The sequence below is a fragment of the Oscarella lobularis genome, chromosome 1 (genome assembly GCF_947507565.1).
Source record: "Oscarella lobularis chromosome 1, ooOscLobu1.1, whole genome shotgun sequence".
In the NCBI taxonomy this organism is placed as follows: Eukaryota; Metazoa; Porifera; class Homoscleromorpha; order Homosclerophorida; family Oscarellidae; genus Oscarella; species Oscarella lobularis.
In genome coordinates this window covers 5,844,938-5,861,260 of record NC_089175.1, presented here as the reverse complement: position 1 = coordinate 5,861,260, position 16,323 = coordinate 5,844,938, and the positions used below count along the sequence as shown (strand labels likewise).

The 16,323-nt window shown below is 47.7% G+C and overlaps 4 protein-coding genes and 2 long non-coding RNA genes across 9 annotated transcripts; 2 read left to right on the top strand and 4 right to left on the bottom strand.

Annotated features, from left to right (window-relative positions):
* Positions 1-302: 302 nt before the first annotated feature.
* On the bottom strand, positions 303-2,736 carry LOC136194217 (A disintegrin and metalloproteinase with thrombospondin motifs 1-like). Its single transcript, XM_065983285.1, has 11 exons — positions 2,518-2,736; positions 2,363-2,461; positions 2,004-2,296; positions 1,875-1,938; positions 1,719-1,824; positions 1,526-1,662; positions 1,340-1,463; positions 1,214-1,288; positions 1,016-1,155; positions 819-954; positions 303-748 (listed from the first exon to the last, which is right to left on the bottom strand). Exons 3-11 carry the CDS (start codon positions 2,228-2,230, stop codon positions 318-320), a joined length of 1,440 nt encoding a protein of 479 aa, XP_065839357.1. The 5' UTR covers positions 2,231-2,296; positions 2,363-2,461; positions 2,518-2,736; the 3' UTR covers positions 303-317.
* A 1-nt stretch (position 2,737) lies between these two features.
* LOC136195586 (A disintegrin and metalloproteinase with thrombospondin motifs 18-like) lies at positions 2,738-4,539 on the bottom strand (the record flags this gene model as incomplete). Its single annotated transcript, XM_065985007.1, has 9 exons — positions 4,459-4,539; positions 4,341-4,404; positions 3,945-4,279; positions 3,519-3,890; positions 3,382-3,465; positions 3,192-3,325; positions 3,086-3,129; positions 2,923-3,028; positions 2,738-2,873 (listed from the first exon to the last, which is right to left on the bottom strand). Coding segments are annotated over exons 1-9 (1,341 nt in total), but the record flags the coding sequence as incomplete, so codon positions are not given.
* Positions 4,540-6,063: 1,524 nt separating this feature from the next.
* On the bottom strand, positions 6,064-10,544 carry LOC136194161 (A disintegrin and metalloproteinase with thrombospondin motifs 18-like). The gene is made up of 20 exons (XM_065983220.1): positions 10,395-10,544; positions 10,279-10,342; positions 9,880-10,214; positions 9,424-9,825; positions 9,287-9,370; positions 9,096-9,229; positions 8,990-9,033; positions 8,827-8,932; positions 8,638-8,775; positions 8,420-8,582; positions 8,269-8,367; positions 7,883-8,202; positions 7,754-7,817; positions 7,598-7,703; positions 7,407-7,543; positions 7,221-7,344; positions 7,088-7,162; positions 6,884-7,029; positions 6,681-6,816; positions 6,064-6,613 (listed from the first exon to the last, which is right to left on the bottom strand). Exons 1-20 carry the CDS (start codon positions 10,458-10,460, stop codon positions 6,183-6,185), a joined length of 3,174 nt encoding a protein of 1,057 aa, XP_065839292.1. The 5' UTR covers positions 10,461-10,544; the 3' UTR covers positions 6,064-6,182.
* An 89-nt stretch (positions 10,545-10,633) lies between these two features.
* Positions 10,634-11,672, top strand: LOC136194256 (uncharacterized). Of its 4 annotated transcripts, none has more exons than XR_010671599.1 (3): positions 10,634-10,785; positions 10,859-11,192; positions 11,256-11,672. It is a non-coding gene; the product is annotated as an uncharacterized lncRNA (long non-coding RNA). The 4 variants fall into 4 exon arrangements; XR_010671600.1 differs by having other exon boundaries at positions 10,639-11,010; positions 11,108-11,192; XR_010671588.1 differs by having other exon boundaries at positions 10,639-11,010; positions 11,082-11,192.
* Positions 11,673-12,860: 1,188 nt separating this feature from the next.
* Positions 12,861-14,653, bottom strand: LOC136194269 (uncharacterized). Its single transcript, XR_010671601.1, has 3 exons — positions 13,661-14,653; positions 13,474-13,609; positions 12,861-13,405 (listed from the first exon to the last, which is right to left on the bottom strand). It is a non-coding gene; the product is annotated as an uncharacterized lncRNA (long non-coding RNA).
* Positions 14,654-14,709: 56 nt separating this feature from the next.
* LOC136194237 (OTU domain-containing protein 3-like) lies at positions 14,710-16,012 on the top strand. Its single transcript, XM_065983305.1, has 6 exons — positions 14,710-14,846; positions 14,903-15,051; positions 15,132-15,402; positions 15,455-15,530; positions 15,590-15,781; positions 15,837-16,012. The coding sequence occupies exons 2-6, from the start codon at positions 14,946-14,948 to the stop codon at positions 15,999-16,001; spliced, it is 810 nt and encodes a 269-aa protein (XP_065839377.1). The 5' UTR covers positions 14,710-14,846; positions 14,903-14,945; the 3' UTR covers positions 16,002-16,012.
* The last annotated feature ends 311 nt before the right edge of the window (positions 16,013-16,323 follow it).

Here is a 16,323-nt window from a genome sequence, read left to right as displayed (position 1 = left end):
GTGGGGTCCCTGAACATCCCAAACCAATTGTAAACTACCGGTACCTCGAGTTACCCATGACAGTTACAGAGTACAGACGCTTACAGTTGACCTTAGGTAACCTTTAGAGTACGAATTGCGGCTAAGACGAGTAGCTAACGTATGTAATTGCACATGAGATACCGTTCGGCGCGTAGAGAGGCAAATCAAACACTCATTTCGGTTACATTAATAATTTATTGGAAACAGAGCTACATATAATAATATTAGAATACATACTGCCATGCATACTGTACTTGAAAAAAAAAGATATGAAAGGAGGGGTTTCTTTTGTACCACTAAGCCGACTCGCAGCTTCCAGGGCAGAAGTCGCGCACAACCTCCTTCCTGCACGTTGAATACTTGAGCAGCAACTTGCACACTGGCTTGTGTTTATCCAGGCAGTCGCCATTAGAGCAGTTCGTCTCCGTCTCAAGTTTAGTCGCAGCATCGCATTCGTCATTGTCAACGACTTGACGAGTTTTGGTATTGCGACACGTGACGGTTCGCTGTTTCACTCCGTTTCCGCACGATTTACTGCACTCGCCGTACGGCGTGGCAAACCAGTCGAACGTCGGCGGCGCCGGACACGGAACAACGTTCTCGGAATCCTGGTTACATCGACGACGTCTCAAAGGGGGCGAAGTAGAAGAATCGCAGTTCTTTTTATCCGCACTAGTTCCGTCACTCTTCTTACGGCATTCTGCTACAGACGACTGCACTCCTTCCTCTGAGAAACAAAGAGACCGAGTTGAGATCGAGAGCTCTTGTTAACCGCAGCTAGCGAAAGAGTAATGTACCTGTTCCGCATGTGACGCTGCACGGACCCGGAACAACTGCCCACTCGTATTTAGAGTCTTTTGCGACGACCGATGGAGATAGATAGTACGAGTATTCGATGTCCGGTGCCTGGGTATTCCGACCGTTTGTATAGAGCTAGAGAGAGCGTATGCGCGCGTGAGTGTTTGTTTCCTGCGCGCGCGGGTCGATTACTTACTTTGAGTACAACCGATTTGGCGAGTTGACCGTTTGCTTCGATGCGCGGTGGTTTTGCCGTGTAACGAAAGACTACGTTTCCGTAGCTGAACGACTGTGAATCGAATTCGGAGAGACGTTTGTCGCTCGTGTCGAAGAGAGCTGAAAATGACCGCGTGTAATTTCGTCGCATTGCATCATTGATCGCGCTTGAGCTCACCAAAACTTGTTGCTTCACTTCCCTTCACTACGATGTCTCTGGCCTTAGCAGGAAGAGTAATGACCGTGTGATAACCTAAACGTATTTAGTATATGAGACTTTGCGAAATAAGGCAATGTATCTGACCTTGCCACTGCTGCTTGATGTTGTAGACGCCTTTAACGGGCGCGCAGTTGGCCCCGTTTCCTCCGCACACTCCGCAACGGTCGAATTTCTTTGCGGATCCCATAATGTTATCGCATCCAACGGACTAAAGACGCGTGCAAACGATTATACAGTGCACCTATGATTGAATTCTTGTTTTGGCCTTACCACGCACTTTCCCAAGAGACATCGGTCGTTTGTGTCTCTGTCGCACGTAGTTCCGTCTCTGACTTCAGCAGCAATGAGAGTATACTTGACGTCACTGGAGGATTTGCACGAGAGCTTGCATCGATCGGCTTCAGCGACTGAGAACGGATAATTAGTGTTTGTTTTTTTTGGACAAATTCGAGTAGAGGCATACCTTCGTAGTTTGGAACCATTACGACTCCTTTAGGGACATTGCTAGAATATTCTTGGCCCAAATCTTGGCACTGTTGGAGACGATCATCGGTTTTGTCTTGGCAAGTCTAAAGAAAACAACGATAGCATTTCCCAAATATACAATTAGATAAAATACCTGCGTATTGCACATAGTGTAGCGGGTTGAGTCGCCAAAACATTCCTGACCACAGTTTTGGGGTCTGTTAATTAAGAGAGACGCGATGAGTTTTCGAATCATTTCTGTATGCTGTGTTTAGGTTCTTACGCTGGCCTGTCGCAAAAGCGATCCTGCCTCTGAAATCCGCCGCCACACGATCGACTGCATACTGACGGAGCCGACCAACCGCTCCACTGGCCGTGAACAGTGGCACGACTGGGGTCGCGAATGCACCCGGGAGTCGGCGTGGGCCGGGGTTCAGGAGTATTCTCGGTCTCGGGTAGTGTAACGCCGGTGCCGTCGGGATCATCGTAACGGAGCCTCGGATTGAACATGCTCGGTTCGGGCAATTGTGGAACGGGCGCACTGTTTCTGGCAACGCATCTCCTATCATAGCACACCTGTTTGACAATGAAGACGCTCTGGTAAGAGAGAGGAAAGAGGATACTCGTGTAGTTGTACTGTACCTTTTGATCTCCACACGGAGTTCCGTCAGCGGCTCCGGTGTATGTCGTTACACATCGAGGCCAGTCTTTGTCATCGCAGTAGAGTCTATCGCACACGTTCTAAGCAACAGATTTCTTACTCAGTTCACGCCAACTTTGACCATCGTTTGCCTTACATAATCTCGCGTCTCCTTTCGGCAGAAAGTAGCTTGCGAACCATAACTGAATTGGCACTGTTGATCGACGGAGTAGATGCTGCCGGGCGGACGATAGTAGTCTTTTCCGAACGACGAAAAGAAATGCTTTGGTTTGTCGAGAAGACATTGTGTGTCGCCCTTACTGTATAAACAAATTAATGTTATTCTATTTCCGCTAAGAATCAGGTTCAATATACCTGAGATAACTGAGTAGATAGTTCTTGCTGCAGCTTGACCAAAGGTAAATATTCTGGGCTAGCCCCGTGCTCGATTTCATGACGTAGCCGTTCTCAGCGCGGCACCTTCCATTCGCACCATCATGAGACATTCCAAGACTAAAATTGTGGTTAGTAAATTCTAGAAATCGGTAAATTCAGTTCGCACTTGTGTCCGAGCTCGTGAGCAAAAACGAATCCAAGTTGCATGCCTTTTTCGGCGTTAACGGAGCAGGCGTACTTATCTCGGCACATTCCTTGAACCCAGGCGCGACCTAGATAGTACACTACATTACTACTACTTCCTTTGATGATGTATTTACAATACGCACCAAGTTCCCAGCAGTCTTCGTTGCGGCCAAAGCACAATCCGTAACTATTGCAGAAAAATTTAAATTTAAATATAGTGCCTTTGCTTTCTGATTAGACAATTTTTACCCCGTAAATAGAAAGGCGTGATCGTAGGCAAGTCTGCTGTTTGCTTCAGGTTTAGTTCTCGCTTGCCAATCGCAGAAACTCTCAAGCGTCGTCTTTGAATTTTGCGATATATACAGACGTTGGTCGCGCTGAGCCTGTATGGTAGAAATAATGAGTTTCTTTCTACGTCACTTCGCTGAGATTGGCTTACGTTTTCAGACTGAAAGATGGCTATTCGCGTGAGAACGAGCCGGACGTCGTAGCCGAGTTTGTCTCTATTGTACATGCTCGATGCCTAAGCAAAACGTTCTGTCAGACTTGTCCAAGACATTTCGGCGCATTTCTTACAATATTCATCAAGGTGATGATATAATATTTGACGTTGTTAACGTTGTAATTCCATTTTCGGAGCAGCTCCTTATCTCCGACGACGATGGCTTCGACAACGTACTGCTGGTCGAGCCCCGACGCAAGAGTTTGAAGTTTTCCTCCCGGTAAATATTCCCCGCGTTGCGCCTCTTGGTAATCTTCTGCAGGTATGGATTCGTTGACGTCGCATCCTCTCGCTCGTCCGTACGGACGTGTAGTCAAGGCGTCGTTTGCTTGCCGTCTGTACACAATATGCGTGTGGTTGTCCGGGTTGGCTACGCTTCCGATCGAGTGATGGTCGGGAAGAGGCTGAAGCATCAGGGTCATATTAGCTGTGATGATCACACCCATCTGAAAAGAATCAGTAGGAAGTATACGCCTAGAAGCACAGTGACGAGTTCTTACGAGATTTCCGCCGTGATTGCTTATGGCCACGTGAGAGTCTTCGTCGCCTCGGACCGTGCCGACGTACTGCGAATGAGTATATTCGTAGTGCGTGTCGATTTTTCCATTCTCTAGGTGAACTTGTAGGAGAAAGCCGGGTGACAGCAATTCGTTGTTAGGCGAGACGGCCAAGTGGTGCACGTCGCCGAACGCCGGCACTTTGAAATGAGCCGGAACGTCTTTGACGAGATGATAGTCGGAGCGTCGCGTTCGCAAGTGAATCGTCGATAGATCGTTACTGTGAAACGATCCGTGTTCATCGACTTGAAATGGGGATACGAGGTCGTAGTCTGGAACTATACGAACACAGTCAGCCCCTGAGAACTAAATCACCTTAGCAAGCTAGAGCCTTCTTACTTTCGTCGAGAGATCTCGATCCAAGCAGCCGAGCTAGCTCGTCTGCCGTCATTTTATTGTGTAGCTGTATAGAATGACATTTTGTCGAGTTTGGGGTGTCGTTGTTTAGTATACCAACCTTAGCAGCTTGACAGAGCCACACTCCAATGAGTAGGGTACAAAGTTGTAGTTGCAGCAAATGCATTGGTATTCTTTACGAATGCTGTTCTTCTCTCGTTTCTTGGTTCTTTTATATACCCTCGTTCGCTCACCGGAAGGCGGGTGCGGGCTTGGAAGTCAGTCGTTGTGACGTTTCTATTGGTTAAAAAGACGTTATGGATATCCATAGGCGGACGTGCGTGGAAGGTACATACCGCTATTCATACCACATCTAACGGCTTGTACCTTCCACGTGCACCTCCACACCTCCGCCTATACATATCCAAGTAGACCACGTAGGCCTCCGGAGGTACGTGGGAGGTAAAGTGTGCACGCTAAAGCCCACGCCAGTACACTTTTTTTGGTTTCCTGATGCGGTTTAGTTGGTATTTAGATCCCTTTCTATTCGGCGCGCGGCGCTTATACTCATTTAGCCAAACCTATCGTTTTAGACTGGCGAAAAACCATCTGTCGATTTACGTAAACCCTCTCTCCCCCTAGCCTCGCAAGCCAGGCTCTCCCGTTACCGATACTGTACCCAGAGATTAAGTACTTAATCTCTGCTGTACCTGTCTTCACACTCCGACAGTACGTAACGAAAAGTAAAACGGGAAAAGTTTGGGCACGGCCGCGGGGACTCGATATCATCGTCCCTCTTGCAAGTACGTCACTTATCGGTAGGCGACTATTCTCTCATTGCGGATACCTATAGGCCTGTTATCCGACTTGAGAGAGCGTTATCTGGTACTGCATGGACTGGAAATATTTCTACCGAAACACGTACTGCGTACAGTATGTTCTTGAACACCTCAGGCAAAATAGAAATTGAATGAAAACTGTGTCGTAGCCAAAACGAGTCTCGTTTAATTTTCACAGCGGTACGTTCTTTTTTGAGCGATTTCTAACAACACGGATATTACATCAGCAAAATGATGTAAGTCTGAATTACAACATACAATGTTGCGTGCCCATTCAGAGGTCAAAGGTTTACATCATCTGCTTCAAGCCGCTACAGTTACCAATTTAATTAATAAATCAGTTTGAATGTATTGATGTCGCTGTTAGCACTGAATTATTTTAGAGTCACTGGGCCGTTCTAATAAGAGTTGAACGTTTTGCATCAGCCAAGTGCATAGAATCACTGGAAGCGAGAGATAATGCTTAGCACCGGCATCAGCCAGTTCATCTGTCCATGAGTTTGCAATTACAGCACAAATTAAGTGGCTGTTTTATTGATTATGGATGACTTTCTAGATAATCCGGGTTCTACTCGAGGAAACGGCGAAACACGGACTTCGCCCGAACGACCGTGCTAACGATGTCAGGCCGGCAAATATCTACATATGAGGTACAATGCGTACATAGGAATACGTTTGTGAGAGCAGTTTTGGAGTGAGGCCCCCGAACACCCCAAGCAAATTGTAAACTAGACTACCTCGAGTTGCCCATGACAGTTACAGAGTACAGACGCTGACAGTTGACCTTAAGTAACCTTTAGAGTACGAACTGCGGCTAAGACGAGTAGCTAACGTATTTGCACATGAGATACCGTTCGATCGACGTAGAGAGGCAAATCAAACACTCATTTCGGTTACATTAATAATTTATTGGAAACAGAGCTACATACAATAATATTAGAATACATATTGCCATGCATACTGTACTTCAAAAAAAAGATATGAAGGATGAGTTTCTTTTGTACCACTAAGCCGACTCGCAGCTTCCAGGGCAAAAGTCGCGCACAACCTTCTTCCTGCACGTTGAACACTTGAGCAGCAACTTGCACACTGGCTTGCTTTTATCCAGGCAGTCGCCATTAGAGCAGTTCGTCTCCGTCTCAAGTTTAGTCACAGCATCGCATTCGTCATTGTCGACGACTTGACGAGTTTTGGTATTGCGACACGTGACGGTTCGCTGTTTCACTCCGTTTCCGCACGATTTACTGCACTCGCCGTACGGCGTGGCAAACCAGTCGAACGTCGGCGGCGCCGGACACGGAACAACGTTCTCGGGATCCTGGTTACATCGACGACGTCTCGAACGGGGCGGAGTAGAAGCATCGCAGTTCTTTTTATCCGCACTAGTTCCGTCGCTCTTTTTACGGCATTCTGCTACAGACGACTGCACTCCTTCCTCTGAGAAAACAAAGAGGCCGAGTTGAGATTGAGAGCTCTTGTTAACCGCAGTGAAAGAGTAATGTACCTGTTCCGCATGTGACGCTGCACGGACCCGGAACAACTGCCCACTCGTATTTAGAGTCTTTTGCGACGACCGATGGAGATAGATAGTACGAGTATTCGATGTCCGGTGCCTGGGTATTCCGACCGTTTGTATAGAGCTAGAGAGAGAGAGAGCGTATGCGCGAATGAGTCTTTGTTTGCTGCGCTCGCCGGTCGATTACTTACTTTGAGTACAATCGATTTGCCGAGTTGACCGTTTGCTTCAATGCGCCGTGGTTTTGCCGTGTAACGAAAGACTACGTTTCCGTAGCTGAACGACTGTGAATTGGATACGAATCTGAAGAGACGTTTGTCGCTCGTGTCGAAGAGAGCTGAAAATGACCGCGTGTAATTTCGTCGCATTGCATCATTGATCGCGCTTGAGCTCACCAAAACTTGTTGCTTCACTTCCCTTCACTACGATGTCTCTGGCCTTAGCAGGAAGAGTAGTGACCGTGTGATAACCTAAACGTATTTAGTATATAAGACTTTGCGAAATAAGGGCGGAGGCAATGTATCTGACCTTGCCACTGCTGCTTGATGTTGTAGACGCCTTTAACGGGCGCGCAGTTGGCCCCGTTTCCTCCGCACACTCCGCAACGGTCGAATTTCTTAGCGGATCCCATAATGTTATCGCATCCAACGGACTAAAGACGCGTGCAAACGATTATACAGTGCACCTATGATTGAATTCTTGTTTTGGCCTTACCACGCACTTTCCCAAGAGACATCGGTCGTTTGTGTCTCTGTCGCACGTAGTTCCGTCTCTGACTTCAGCAGCAATGAAAATATACTTGATGTCACTGGAGGATTTGCACGAGAGCTTGCATCGATCGGCTTCAGCGACTGAGAACGGATAATTAGTGTTTGTTTTTTGGACAAATTCGAGTAGAGGCATACCTTCGTAGTTTGGAACCATTACGGCTCCTTTAGGGACATCGCTAGAATATTCTTGGCCCAAATCTTGGCACTGTTGGAGACGATCATCGGTTTTGTCTTGGCAAGTCTAAAGAAAACAACGATAGCATTTCCCAAATATACAATTAGATAAAATACCTGCGTATTGCACATAGTGTAGCGGGTTGAGTCGCCAAAGCATTCCTGACCGCAGTTTTGGGGTCTGTTAATTAGGAGAGACGCGATGAGTTTTCGAATCATTTCCGTATGCTGTGTTTAGGTTCTTACGCTGGCCTGTCGCAAAAGCGATCCTGCCTCTGAAATCCGCCGCCACACGATCGACTGCACACTGACGGAGCCGACCAACCGCCCCACTGGCCGTGAACAGTGGCACGACTGGGGTCGCGAATGCACCCGGGAGTCGGCACTACAGGCTTCTGAGTGGGCCCGGTTTCAGGAGGGTCTGGCGTACGATCACCGATCTTAGGTAGTGTAACGCCGTTGCCGTCGGGATCATTGTAACGGAGCCCCGAATTAAACAAGCTAGGCGCGGGCAATTGTGGAACGGGCGCATCGCTTTTGGCAACGCATCTCCTATTATAGCACACCTGTTTGACAATGAAGACGCTCTGGTAAGAGAGAGGAAAGAGGATACTCGTGTAGTTGTACTGTACCTTTTGATTTCCACACGGAGTTCCGTCAGCGGCTCCTGTGTATGTCGTTACACATCGAGGCCAGTCTTTGTCATCACAGTAGAGTCTATCACACACGTTCTAAGCAGCAGATTTCTTAGTTCACGCCAACTTAGACCATCGTTTGCCTTACATAATCTCGCGTCTCCTTTCGGCAGAAAGTAGCTTGCGAACCATAACTGAATTGGCATTGTTGATCGACGGAGTAGATGCTGCCGGGCGGACGATAGTAGTCTTTTCCGAACGACGAAAAGAAATGCTTTGGTTTGTCGAGAAGACATTGTGTGTCGCCCTTACTATATAAACAAATTAATGTTATTCTATTTCCGCTAAGAATCAGGTTCAATATACCTGAGATAGCTGAGTAGATAGTTCTTGCTGCAACTCGACCAAAGGTAAATACGCTGGGCTAACCCCGTGCTTGATTTCATGACGTAGCCGTCCTCAGCGCGGCACCTTCCATTCGCACCATCATGAGACATTCCCAAACTAAAATGTTGTGGTTTGTAAGATATAGAGATTAGTAAATTCAGTTCGCACTTGTGTCCGAGCTCGTGAGCAAAAACGAATCCAAGTTGCATGCCTTTTTCGGCGTTAACGGAGCAGGCATACTTATCTCGGCACATTCCTTGAACCCAGGCGCGACCTAGATAGTACACTACATTACTACTACTTCCTTTGATGGCGTAGTTCAAATACGCACCGAGTTCCCAGCAGTCTTCGTTGCGGCCAAAACACAATCCGTAACTATTGCAGAAAAATTTAAATTTAAATATAGTGCCTTTGCTTTCTTATTAGACAATTTTTACCCCGTAAATAGAAAGGCGTGATCGTAGGCAAGTATGCTGTTTGCTGCTGGTTTAGTTCTCGCTTGCCAATCACAGAAACTTTCAAGCGTCGTCTTTGAATTTCGCGATATATACAGACGTTGGTTGCGCTGAGCCTGTATGGTAGAAATTAATGAGTTTCTTGCTACGTCACTTTGTTGAGATTGGCTTACGTTTTCAGACTGAAAGATGGCTATTCGCGTGAGAATGAGACGGACGTCGTAGCCGAGTTTGTCTCTATTGTACATGCTCGATGCCTAAGCAAAACGTTCTGTCAAACTTGGCCAAGACATTTCGGCGCATTTCTTACAATATTCATCAAGGTGATGATGTAGTATTTAACGTTGTTAACGTTGTAATTCCATTTTCGAAGCAGCTCCTTATCTCCGACGACGATGGCTTCGACAACGTACTGCTGATTGATACCCGCCGCAAGAGATCGATTCACTCCAGGCGGTAAATCTTCTCCGTGCCTCATTGCTCGCAATACTTTTCCGAACTTTTTCGCCTCTCTGTAATCTTCCGCAGGAATAGATTCGTTGACGTCGCATCCTCTCGCTAGTCCGTACGGAGGTGTAGGCAAGTCGTCGTTCGCCTGCCGTCTGTAAACAATATGCGTGTGATTGTCAGGATTGCCTTCGCTTCCGGTGGAATGATGGTCAGGAAGAGGCTGGAGCATCAGGGTCACATTAGCTGTGATGATCACACCCATCTAAAAAGAACCAGTGGTAAGTATACGACTAGAAGCATGGTGACGAGTCCTTACGAGATTTCCGCCGTGATTGCTTATGGCCACGTGAGAGTCTTCGTCGCCACGGACCGTACCGACGTACTGCGAATGAGTATATTCGTAGTGCGTGTCGATTTTGCCATTCTCGAGATGGACTTGTAGTATAAAGCCCGGCGACAACAGTTCGTTGTTAGGCGAGACGGCCAAGTGGTGCACGTCGCCGAACGCCGGCACTTTGAAATGAGCGGGTACGTCTTTGACGAGATGATAGTCGGAGCGTCGCGTTCGCAAGTGAATCGTCGATAGATCGTTACTGTGAAACGATCCGTGTTTGTCGACTTGAAATGGGGTTACAAGGTCGTAGTCTGGAACTAAGAGAAGCCGCAACCAGTCAGCCCCGCTAGTAACTGAATCACACAGTACAAGCCTTCTTACTTTCGTCAAGAGATTTCGATCCGAGCAGTCGAGCCAGCTCGTCTGCCGTCATTTCATTGTGTAGCTGTATAGAATGACATTCTGACGGGTGCCGGGTGTCGTTTTTTAGTACGAACCTTTGCAGCTTGACCGAGCCACACTCCAATGAGTAGGGTACAAAGTTGTAGTCGCAGTGAATGCATTTGTATTCTTTGCGAATGCTGTCCCTCTCTCGTTTCTTGGTTCTTATATGTACCCTCGTTCGCTCGCCGGAGGGCGTGTGTGGTAGGCATGTTCTCGGAAGTCCGTCATCTCCATAACTTAGTGAGTGACGTCACTAGCGGTGGGGTGACCTACTTCCTTGTGACCTTGTGGACAAAGCGAGTGTCTTTACTAGTTTATCATTAAGATTATGACGCAAGCAAATCCACCGGCTCTCCGGATCATTCATTCGATTAGACATTCACTCGATTATAGTCAGAAGTTCTAGTTCATCTTCGAAGAACCTGACTCATGCTCTGACGAAGAGTGAGTCGTCTCTATTTTGTTACTACTCGTTACTGTCACACACCTAGTACTCTACCCAGAAATCCATGTTTAGCTCTTCGTCGTATAGCGGAAGCCGAGCCAAGAGGTGTCCAAGCCACAACCGCAAAATCAACAGGCACGCGAGGCCCATTTAGAGGTCAAAGGTTTACAGCAGGTCAACCCGGCAAAGGAACATCGTGATCACACGGAAGTGCGGTTCACATGGTATGCATTAACGCCGCCGCCGCCGCCGCGTACGCTTAGATATGTATAGACGGAGGTGGACATATGTGTAGGAAGTGCAATTGCCAGTGATATATAGGAGGAAGACTGTGCACGCCGTGCGACGCTAAAGTGAAGCCCGTGTATTTTGTTTCGTTTCCTGATGCGGTTCGGCATTTGTGTCGGTACGTAGGGCCTCTTTCTGTGCTTGCGGTGCGCACTCATTTTAAGCCGGCCTATCGTTTTAGACTGGAGTGACAACCATTTATCGAATTGCCCTTAGGCTTGTCTGTCTTCGCTCACGGCAGGTCACTCCAACAGGTACGGACCAGAGGCGACAAGCCATTAGTGTACTTCCGTGAACCCTGAGCAGTAAAGTCGCGAATAATCTGAGTGGCGGTTTCCGAGAATGCTATTCTCACATGAAAAAGTGAAGCAGGAAAAGGCGAGACGAGGGCTGGTCACGGTGATTCATCATCGATCCCTCAGGCATACAAGGAGGTCGATCAGCGCGCCTCAGCCCCGTGACTATTCCCTCACCACGGATCTCGGCCTGTTTTTCGAAATGAGACGCGCCTTTGGCCTGACGAGCTCCGCTCTGCGTTAATTTCTTGTTCACTACTGTACCAGCGTATTTTAATTTAATTAATACGGTAGTGACGTAAGTCAGCTTGCCATAGCTAGCGAAAAGCAAGCACTGCTGGCTCTCGAATGGGGAATAGTCTACTACGCGAACGTTCGCGGACAACCTGCAGCGTTTATCTGACCATGATCTGACTGGTAAGCGAAGTCCTTGACCCTACACGGCAGACCGATTCGAATGAGATATGACTCGCCATCGATATCACAACGAAATCGTTCCGACTTCTCGAAGACAGAATATCATTTGCAGACCACGCCACATCGGTGACAATAAAAACGTTTGGTCGTTTTCTATCCGGGAAGTCGCCTTTGTGTCTCAGTCCGAAGCCCTGGGAGTTCTGATTCCTCTCGACCAAAATTGCCTCTAGTAGCACCCAAATCTTACCAGCAACTACCGCGCTGGTTTCTGTCGAACTGCTCTCTCTACAGTAGCTCTTTTGCCATCGTGTGACGTCTTCCCACAGGACGTGCGAAAAGAAGGCGAATGCCCAAGAGCGAGCAGCGTAACTCGCTTCGCTTCCGTGAACTGTTGTCCTTTTTGTGCACTAGGTTGGGGGGGGCTCCGCTACGGACAAACCGCAGAACGTCTCGGGCTGGCGGATCTACTGTACTAGAAGTAAGACGAGTGCGGTGGAAAAGGACTCCGCATTGTCTCATTCATTCGGCCGGAAATCAAGGCTACCAAGTGTTGGCGATGTCCAGCGAGAGAGGATTAATTAAATAATTTTATTCCAGATTAGAATTGCGCCAGCAAACTGCAATTAGAGGCTCACTCATTGTAAACTTACCGATATTGGCCTGCCACTGGGCGATTCTCTGCCAATATAATTTCCCACCTGCAACAATTTTTTAGGTCTCTTTTTCTTTGATCCAATTTACGATGATTTCTGCCGAAAAGAGATGACCGGTGATTTCCAATCCGAAGTGATGGGTAGCCGGGTAATTGATCAACGTACAACGACTCGAATTCATCGTCAATTGATTCTGGTGGGCCTGTCATTTATTCATTAGCTAACAAATCGGTTGTTAAATAATGTATATAGCAGATCATAGTTACGTAGAACTCATGTCAGGGCGTTTAGACTGAAATGAGAAGCAGTCTTCTCACTGTCGAACGGAGCGACTGTTGGCCTTTAGTAACTCTCAGAATACGTTTGCGGCTAAAGCAAAGTAGTGATACGGTTGTGCGGCGTCGATGCCACGTGGGTGTAAAGAGGGTGAGTCGAAGATTTATTTAGGTTGCTTTATTGCGAAAAGAGTTACATACAAAAAAATCAGAACACATGCATACTGCCACGCATAGTTTCCTTTTAATAATTGTACTCCTATGCCAACTCGCAGCTTCCAGGACAGAATTGGCGCACAACCGTTTCCCTGCACGTCGAACACTTGAGCAGCAACGTGCACACCGCCTCGTGTCGATCCACGCACGGCCCCTCGGAGCAGCCCGTCTCGGAGGCGAGCTTAGTCGCCGCATCGCATTCGCCACTGTCGACGACTTGACGAGTTTTGGTATTGCGACACGTGACGGTTCGCTGTTTCGTTCCGCTTCCGCACAATTTGCTGCACTCGCCGTACGGTCCGGAAAACCAGTTGAACGTCGGCAGTGCCGGACACGGAACAACGTTCTCGGGGTCCTGGTTACATCGACGACGTCTGAAAGGAGGCATAGTAGAAGCGTCGCAATTCTTTCTATCCGCTCCAGCTCCGTCACTCTTTCTACGACATTCTACTACAGACCATTGCACTCCTTCCCCTGAGAAAACAAAGAGACCTTAGTTGAGTTTCGAGAGCTCGTTTTGCCGCAGTGAAAGAACAATGTACCTGTTCCGCATGTGACTGTGCACGGACCCGGGCTAACAGCCCACTCGTATTTAGAGTCTTTTGCGATGACCGATGGAGGTAGATAGTACGAGTACTCGATGTCCGGTGTCTGGGAATTCTGACGAATCGTGGAGAGCTATATATAATAAATAAGCCGTCACTCCCAGCGGGTCTCTTCAAGACATACGGATCAAAAGGTGCGTGTCAAGCCACAGTGTACTTCCTTGAACCCTGAGCGCAGAATAATCCGCGAGTTTAATTAATTAAGTTCCAAGAATTATTCTCAAAGTAGAACAGGAAAAGGCAAGACGAGGGCTGACGTACACACCCATCGTCCCTCGATCAGTCAATTGGTCCAGCCGGCGGTGCTGGGCAAAGAGGTCAGCAGCGATCATTTCCTCATTACGGACATCCAGGCCTTTTACCCGAACTGAGGCGCGTGCCTTAGGCCTGCCAAGCTCGCGTAATACGCTAATTCCGTAAGTTTCCTCATCAACGTATATATACCTCCGGACTCGAGTAGTCTAATTTGGGGAGAGTTACCTGCTCCCTTCTATCCTAGCTCTGAGAACTCTGATTGTTGATGTACGAGCTGGGTATTTATACCCTCAGGGGCGGGCCTCGATTCTGTCTATGGTCGCAGCTTTACAGTACGAAAACGCGCGTCGTTTCGAATTGGAAACCAATGCAAATCGACTGTAACTATGATTCTTCTATCGTTTCGAACGAAATTTCGTCGCAATTCGGTTTCTATACGCGAAAACGGTGACAGGAGGAGGAGCCATCATGATGAGACATCATTGTATGATGCAAGGAAGCGTAAACCGTTGCGAATGCGGCCTCTTTCGACAAGCAAAAGCACGGACTAGGTCACGGAGCGACTTCTAGTTAAAATCATTCGGTCGCTATTCGACGCGAAAAAAGCGAACGTATGCGTGCCTAGCTACTAGTAGTAGCAAGATGGCTGCTGGCTCTCGAATCGTCTACTAAGCGAACGTTCGCGGACAATTTGCAGCGTTTATATCTGCGAGCGAAGCCTTTGAACACTACAGTACGCATTCGAACTGAACGAGTCAGAACGACCATCGAGAATCGCTCATAATCGACTCAAACGCACGATAATGCCGCCACTGTTGTCGCAGACAGTTCGCATCGCTTTGAAGTGGAGGATCTGCAGCGGGGTCGTTCGGTGTAGCGTGCACTAAAGCAAGAGAACTGGCCTCGAAGAAGGAAGAAAGAGCGACGAAACGGGCGCTGAAGCGCGAACGCCAAGCGCAAAAGCACGGCCATCTGTCGTCGGACGACAACTTCGCCAGTTTCTCCAACCAACTCGAAGCAATCGGACTCCGAATCAAAGACATCCCAGGCGACGGGTTCGACGTGCCTCCGTTTTCTCCGTGCACGCAACGGAACGTTGGAATCGTTTTAGAAATTGCCTATTTCGCGCTCTGGCGGACCAATTCGAGGGAGATATGACTCGCCATCGACATTACAGACGGGACGTTGTCGACTACATGACGCGAAATCGTGCCGACTTCGAACCGTTTGTCGAAGACGAACGATCATTTGCAGACCACAGTAAAAAGAAATTAAATTTGTTATATTAAAAAATAAATAATAATAAATATTCTCATTTTTTTCTATGACGTTGGCTTTAGTTCGGAATTTGGAGAAGGAGGGCACTTTTGCTGGGAACGATGCTCTCGTCGCGTTTAGTCGTCTGCATCGGATTAACGTTGTTATTCATCAATTGAATGCGCCCTGTTTGCAAGTGAATGGGGCTATGGATGACCTGGCGCCGTGCGTTCATTTGTCCTATCACAACGGGGATCATTATTCGTCGGTTCGACACATTAGCGATGCGGGAAAGGGACCTGGGATGATACAAGGAAGGCGGACAGTTGCTCCAGGACGAAAAGGAAAGCAGCGGTGAGAATCTGAATTTTATGATTTTTATATTATATAATTTCTGATTTGTCAGAAGTGCTGAAAAGAAGGACACGTCAACGTCGTCATCTGATCCTTTTACTGCAGTGAAACAGGCAACAGGATGTCAGGTAGAAACATAACTTTTTTATTTAGAATTGCTCTGTATTCTTTTCCTCGTTATGGTTAGGACGACGCTATGATTCAGCAGACACTTGAAGATACGAATTTTGATATCGATGCGACTATTGGAACGCTGCTACAAATCATGGATCTGTCTTCTGAAGCTGTAGAACTTCCTGTAGAGGATTCTCAAGAAGTCTCGAGTCCAATGCCCAAGGAAAGACCGCCTAGAAAAGGCGATAGGAAGCCAGCTAATAAAGTAAGTATCCTACATATTAATCTATATTTGCATTTTTTTATTGGCGATCTGTTAGAAAGACAAAAAGCACACGCCTCATCTATCGAATAGGAAAAGAAAGGAACAGGCGAAAGCGGAGAGGAAAGAAAGACGACTGGAAGAGAGAAAAGGTCAGAAACGTGCGGAAAACGCAACTCCTACGTTCCAAATTGATTCTAGTTTTTCTCCTGTAAATATATAAGTTATGTATCAGATTTCTTATCCGGGAAGTTTTCTTTGTCTCTACCGAAACCGAAAGTCGGTCCTGGCTCGCTCCTCAGACCTCTCCGCGACTCGACGGGATCCCACAGCAGTTGCTGGTGAGTTAGGTGTTACCCGAGGCCGATAGCGAAAGCCTGGACGTCTCTTTTGCCTTCGTGCGACGTCGCCACGCGTGACGTGCGAAAAGAGATCAGCGGACAACCTTTCCCTCGGTCGCGCTTCCTTGGAAACTGTGTTCCCTTTTGCGTGCACTAAGCGGGGGGGCCCCCTCCGGGCCACTCCGCCGCGGAACAAACACACAC

What these genes read in the sequence shown, in the direction of transcription:
- LOC136194161 (XM_065983220.1), bottom strand. Translation starts at nt 10,460, where the DNA reads ATGCATTCACTGCGACTACAACTTTGTACCCTACTCATTGGAGTGTGG. An exon ending in CCATCTTTCAGTCTGAAAAC is followed by an intron (nt 9,230 to 9,286) that starts GTAAGCCAATCT and finishes TCTACCATACAG; the next exon opens with GCTCAGCGCAACCAACGTCT. An exon ending in AAGTGAAGCAACAAGTTTTG is followed by an intron (nt 7,030 to 7,087) that starts GTGAGCTCAAGC and finishes GGTCATTTTCAG; the next exon opens with CTCTCTTCGACACGAGCGAC.
- LOC136194237 (XM_065983305.1), top strand. Translation starts at nt 14,946, where the DNA reads ATGACTCGCCATCGACATTACAGACGGGACGTTGTCGACTACATGACG. An exon ending in GGACGAAAAGGAAAGCAGCG is followed by an intron (nt 15,403 to 15,454) that starts GTGAGAATCTGA and finishes CTGATTTGTCAG; the next exon opens with AAGTGCTGAAAAGAAGGACA. An exon ending in ATAGGAAGCCAGCTAATAAA is followed by an intron (nt 15,782 to 15,836) that starts GTAAGTATCCTA and finishes GCGATCTGTTAG; the next exon opens with AAAGACAAAAAGCACACGCC.
- LOC136194217 (XM_065983285.1), bottom strand. Translation starts at nt 2,230, where the DNA reads ATGTTCAATCCGAGGCTCCGTTACGATGATCCCGACGGCACCGGCGTT. An exon ending in AATGGTTCCAAACTACGAAG is followed by an intron (nt 1,663 to 1,718) that starts GTATGCCTCTAC and finishes ATCCGTTCTCAG; the next exon opens with TCGCTGAAGCCGATCGATGC. An exon ending in CAGCGTCACATGCGGAACAG is followed by an intron (nt 749 to 818) that starts GTACATTACTCT and finishes TTTGTTTCTCAG; the next exon opens with AGGAAGGAGTGCAGTCGTCT.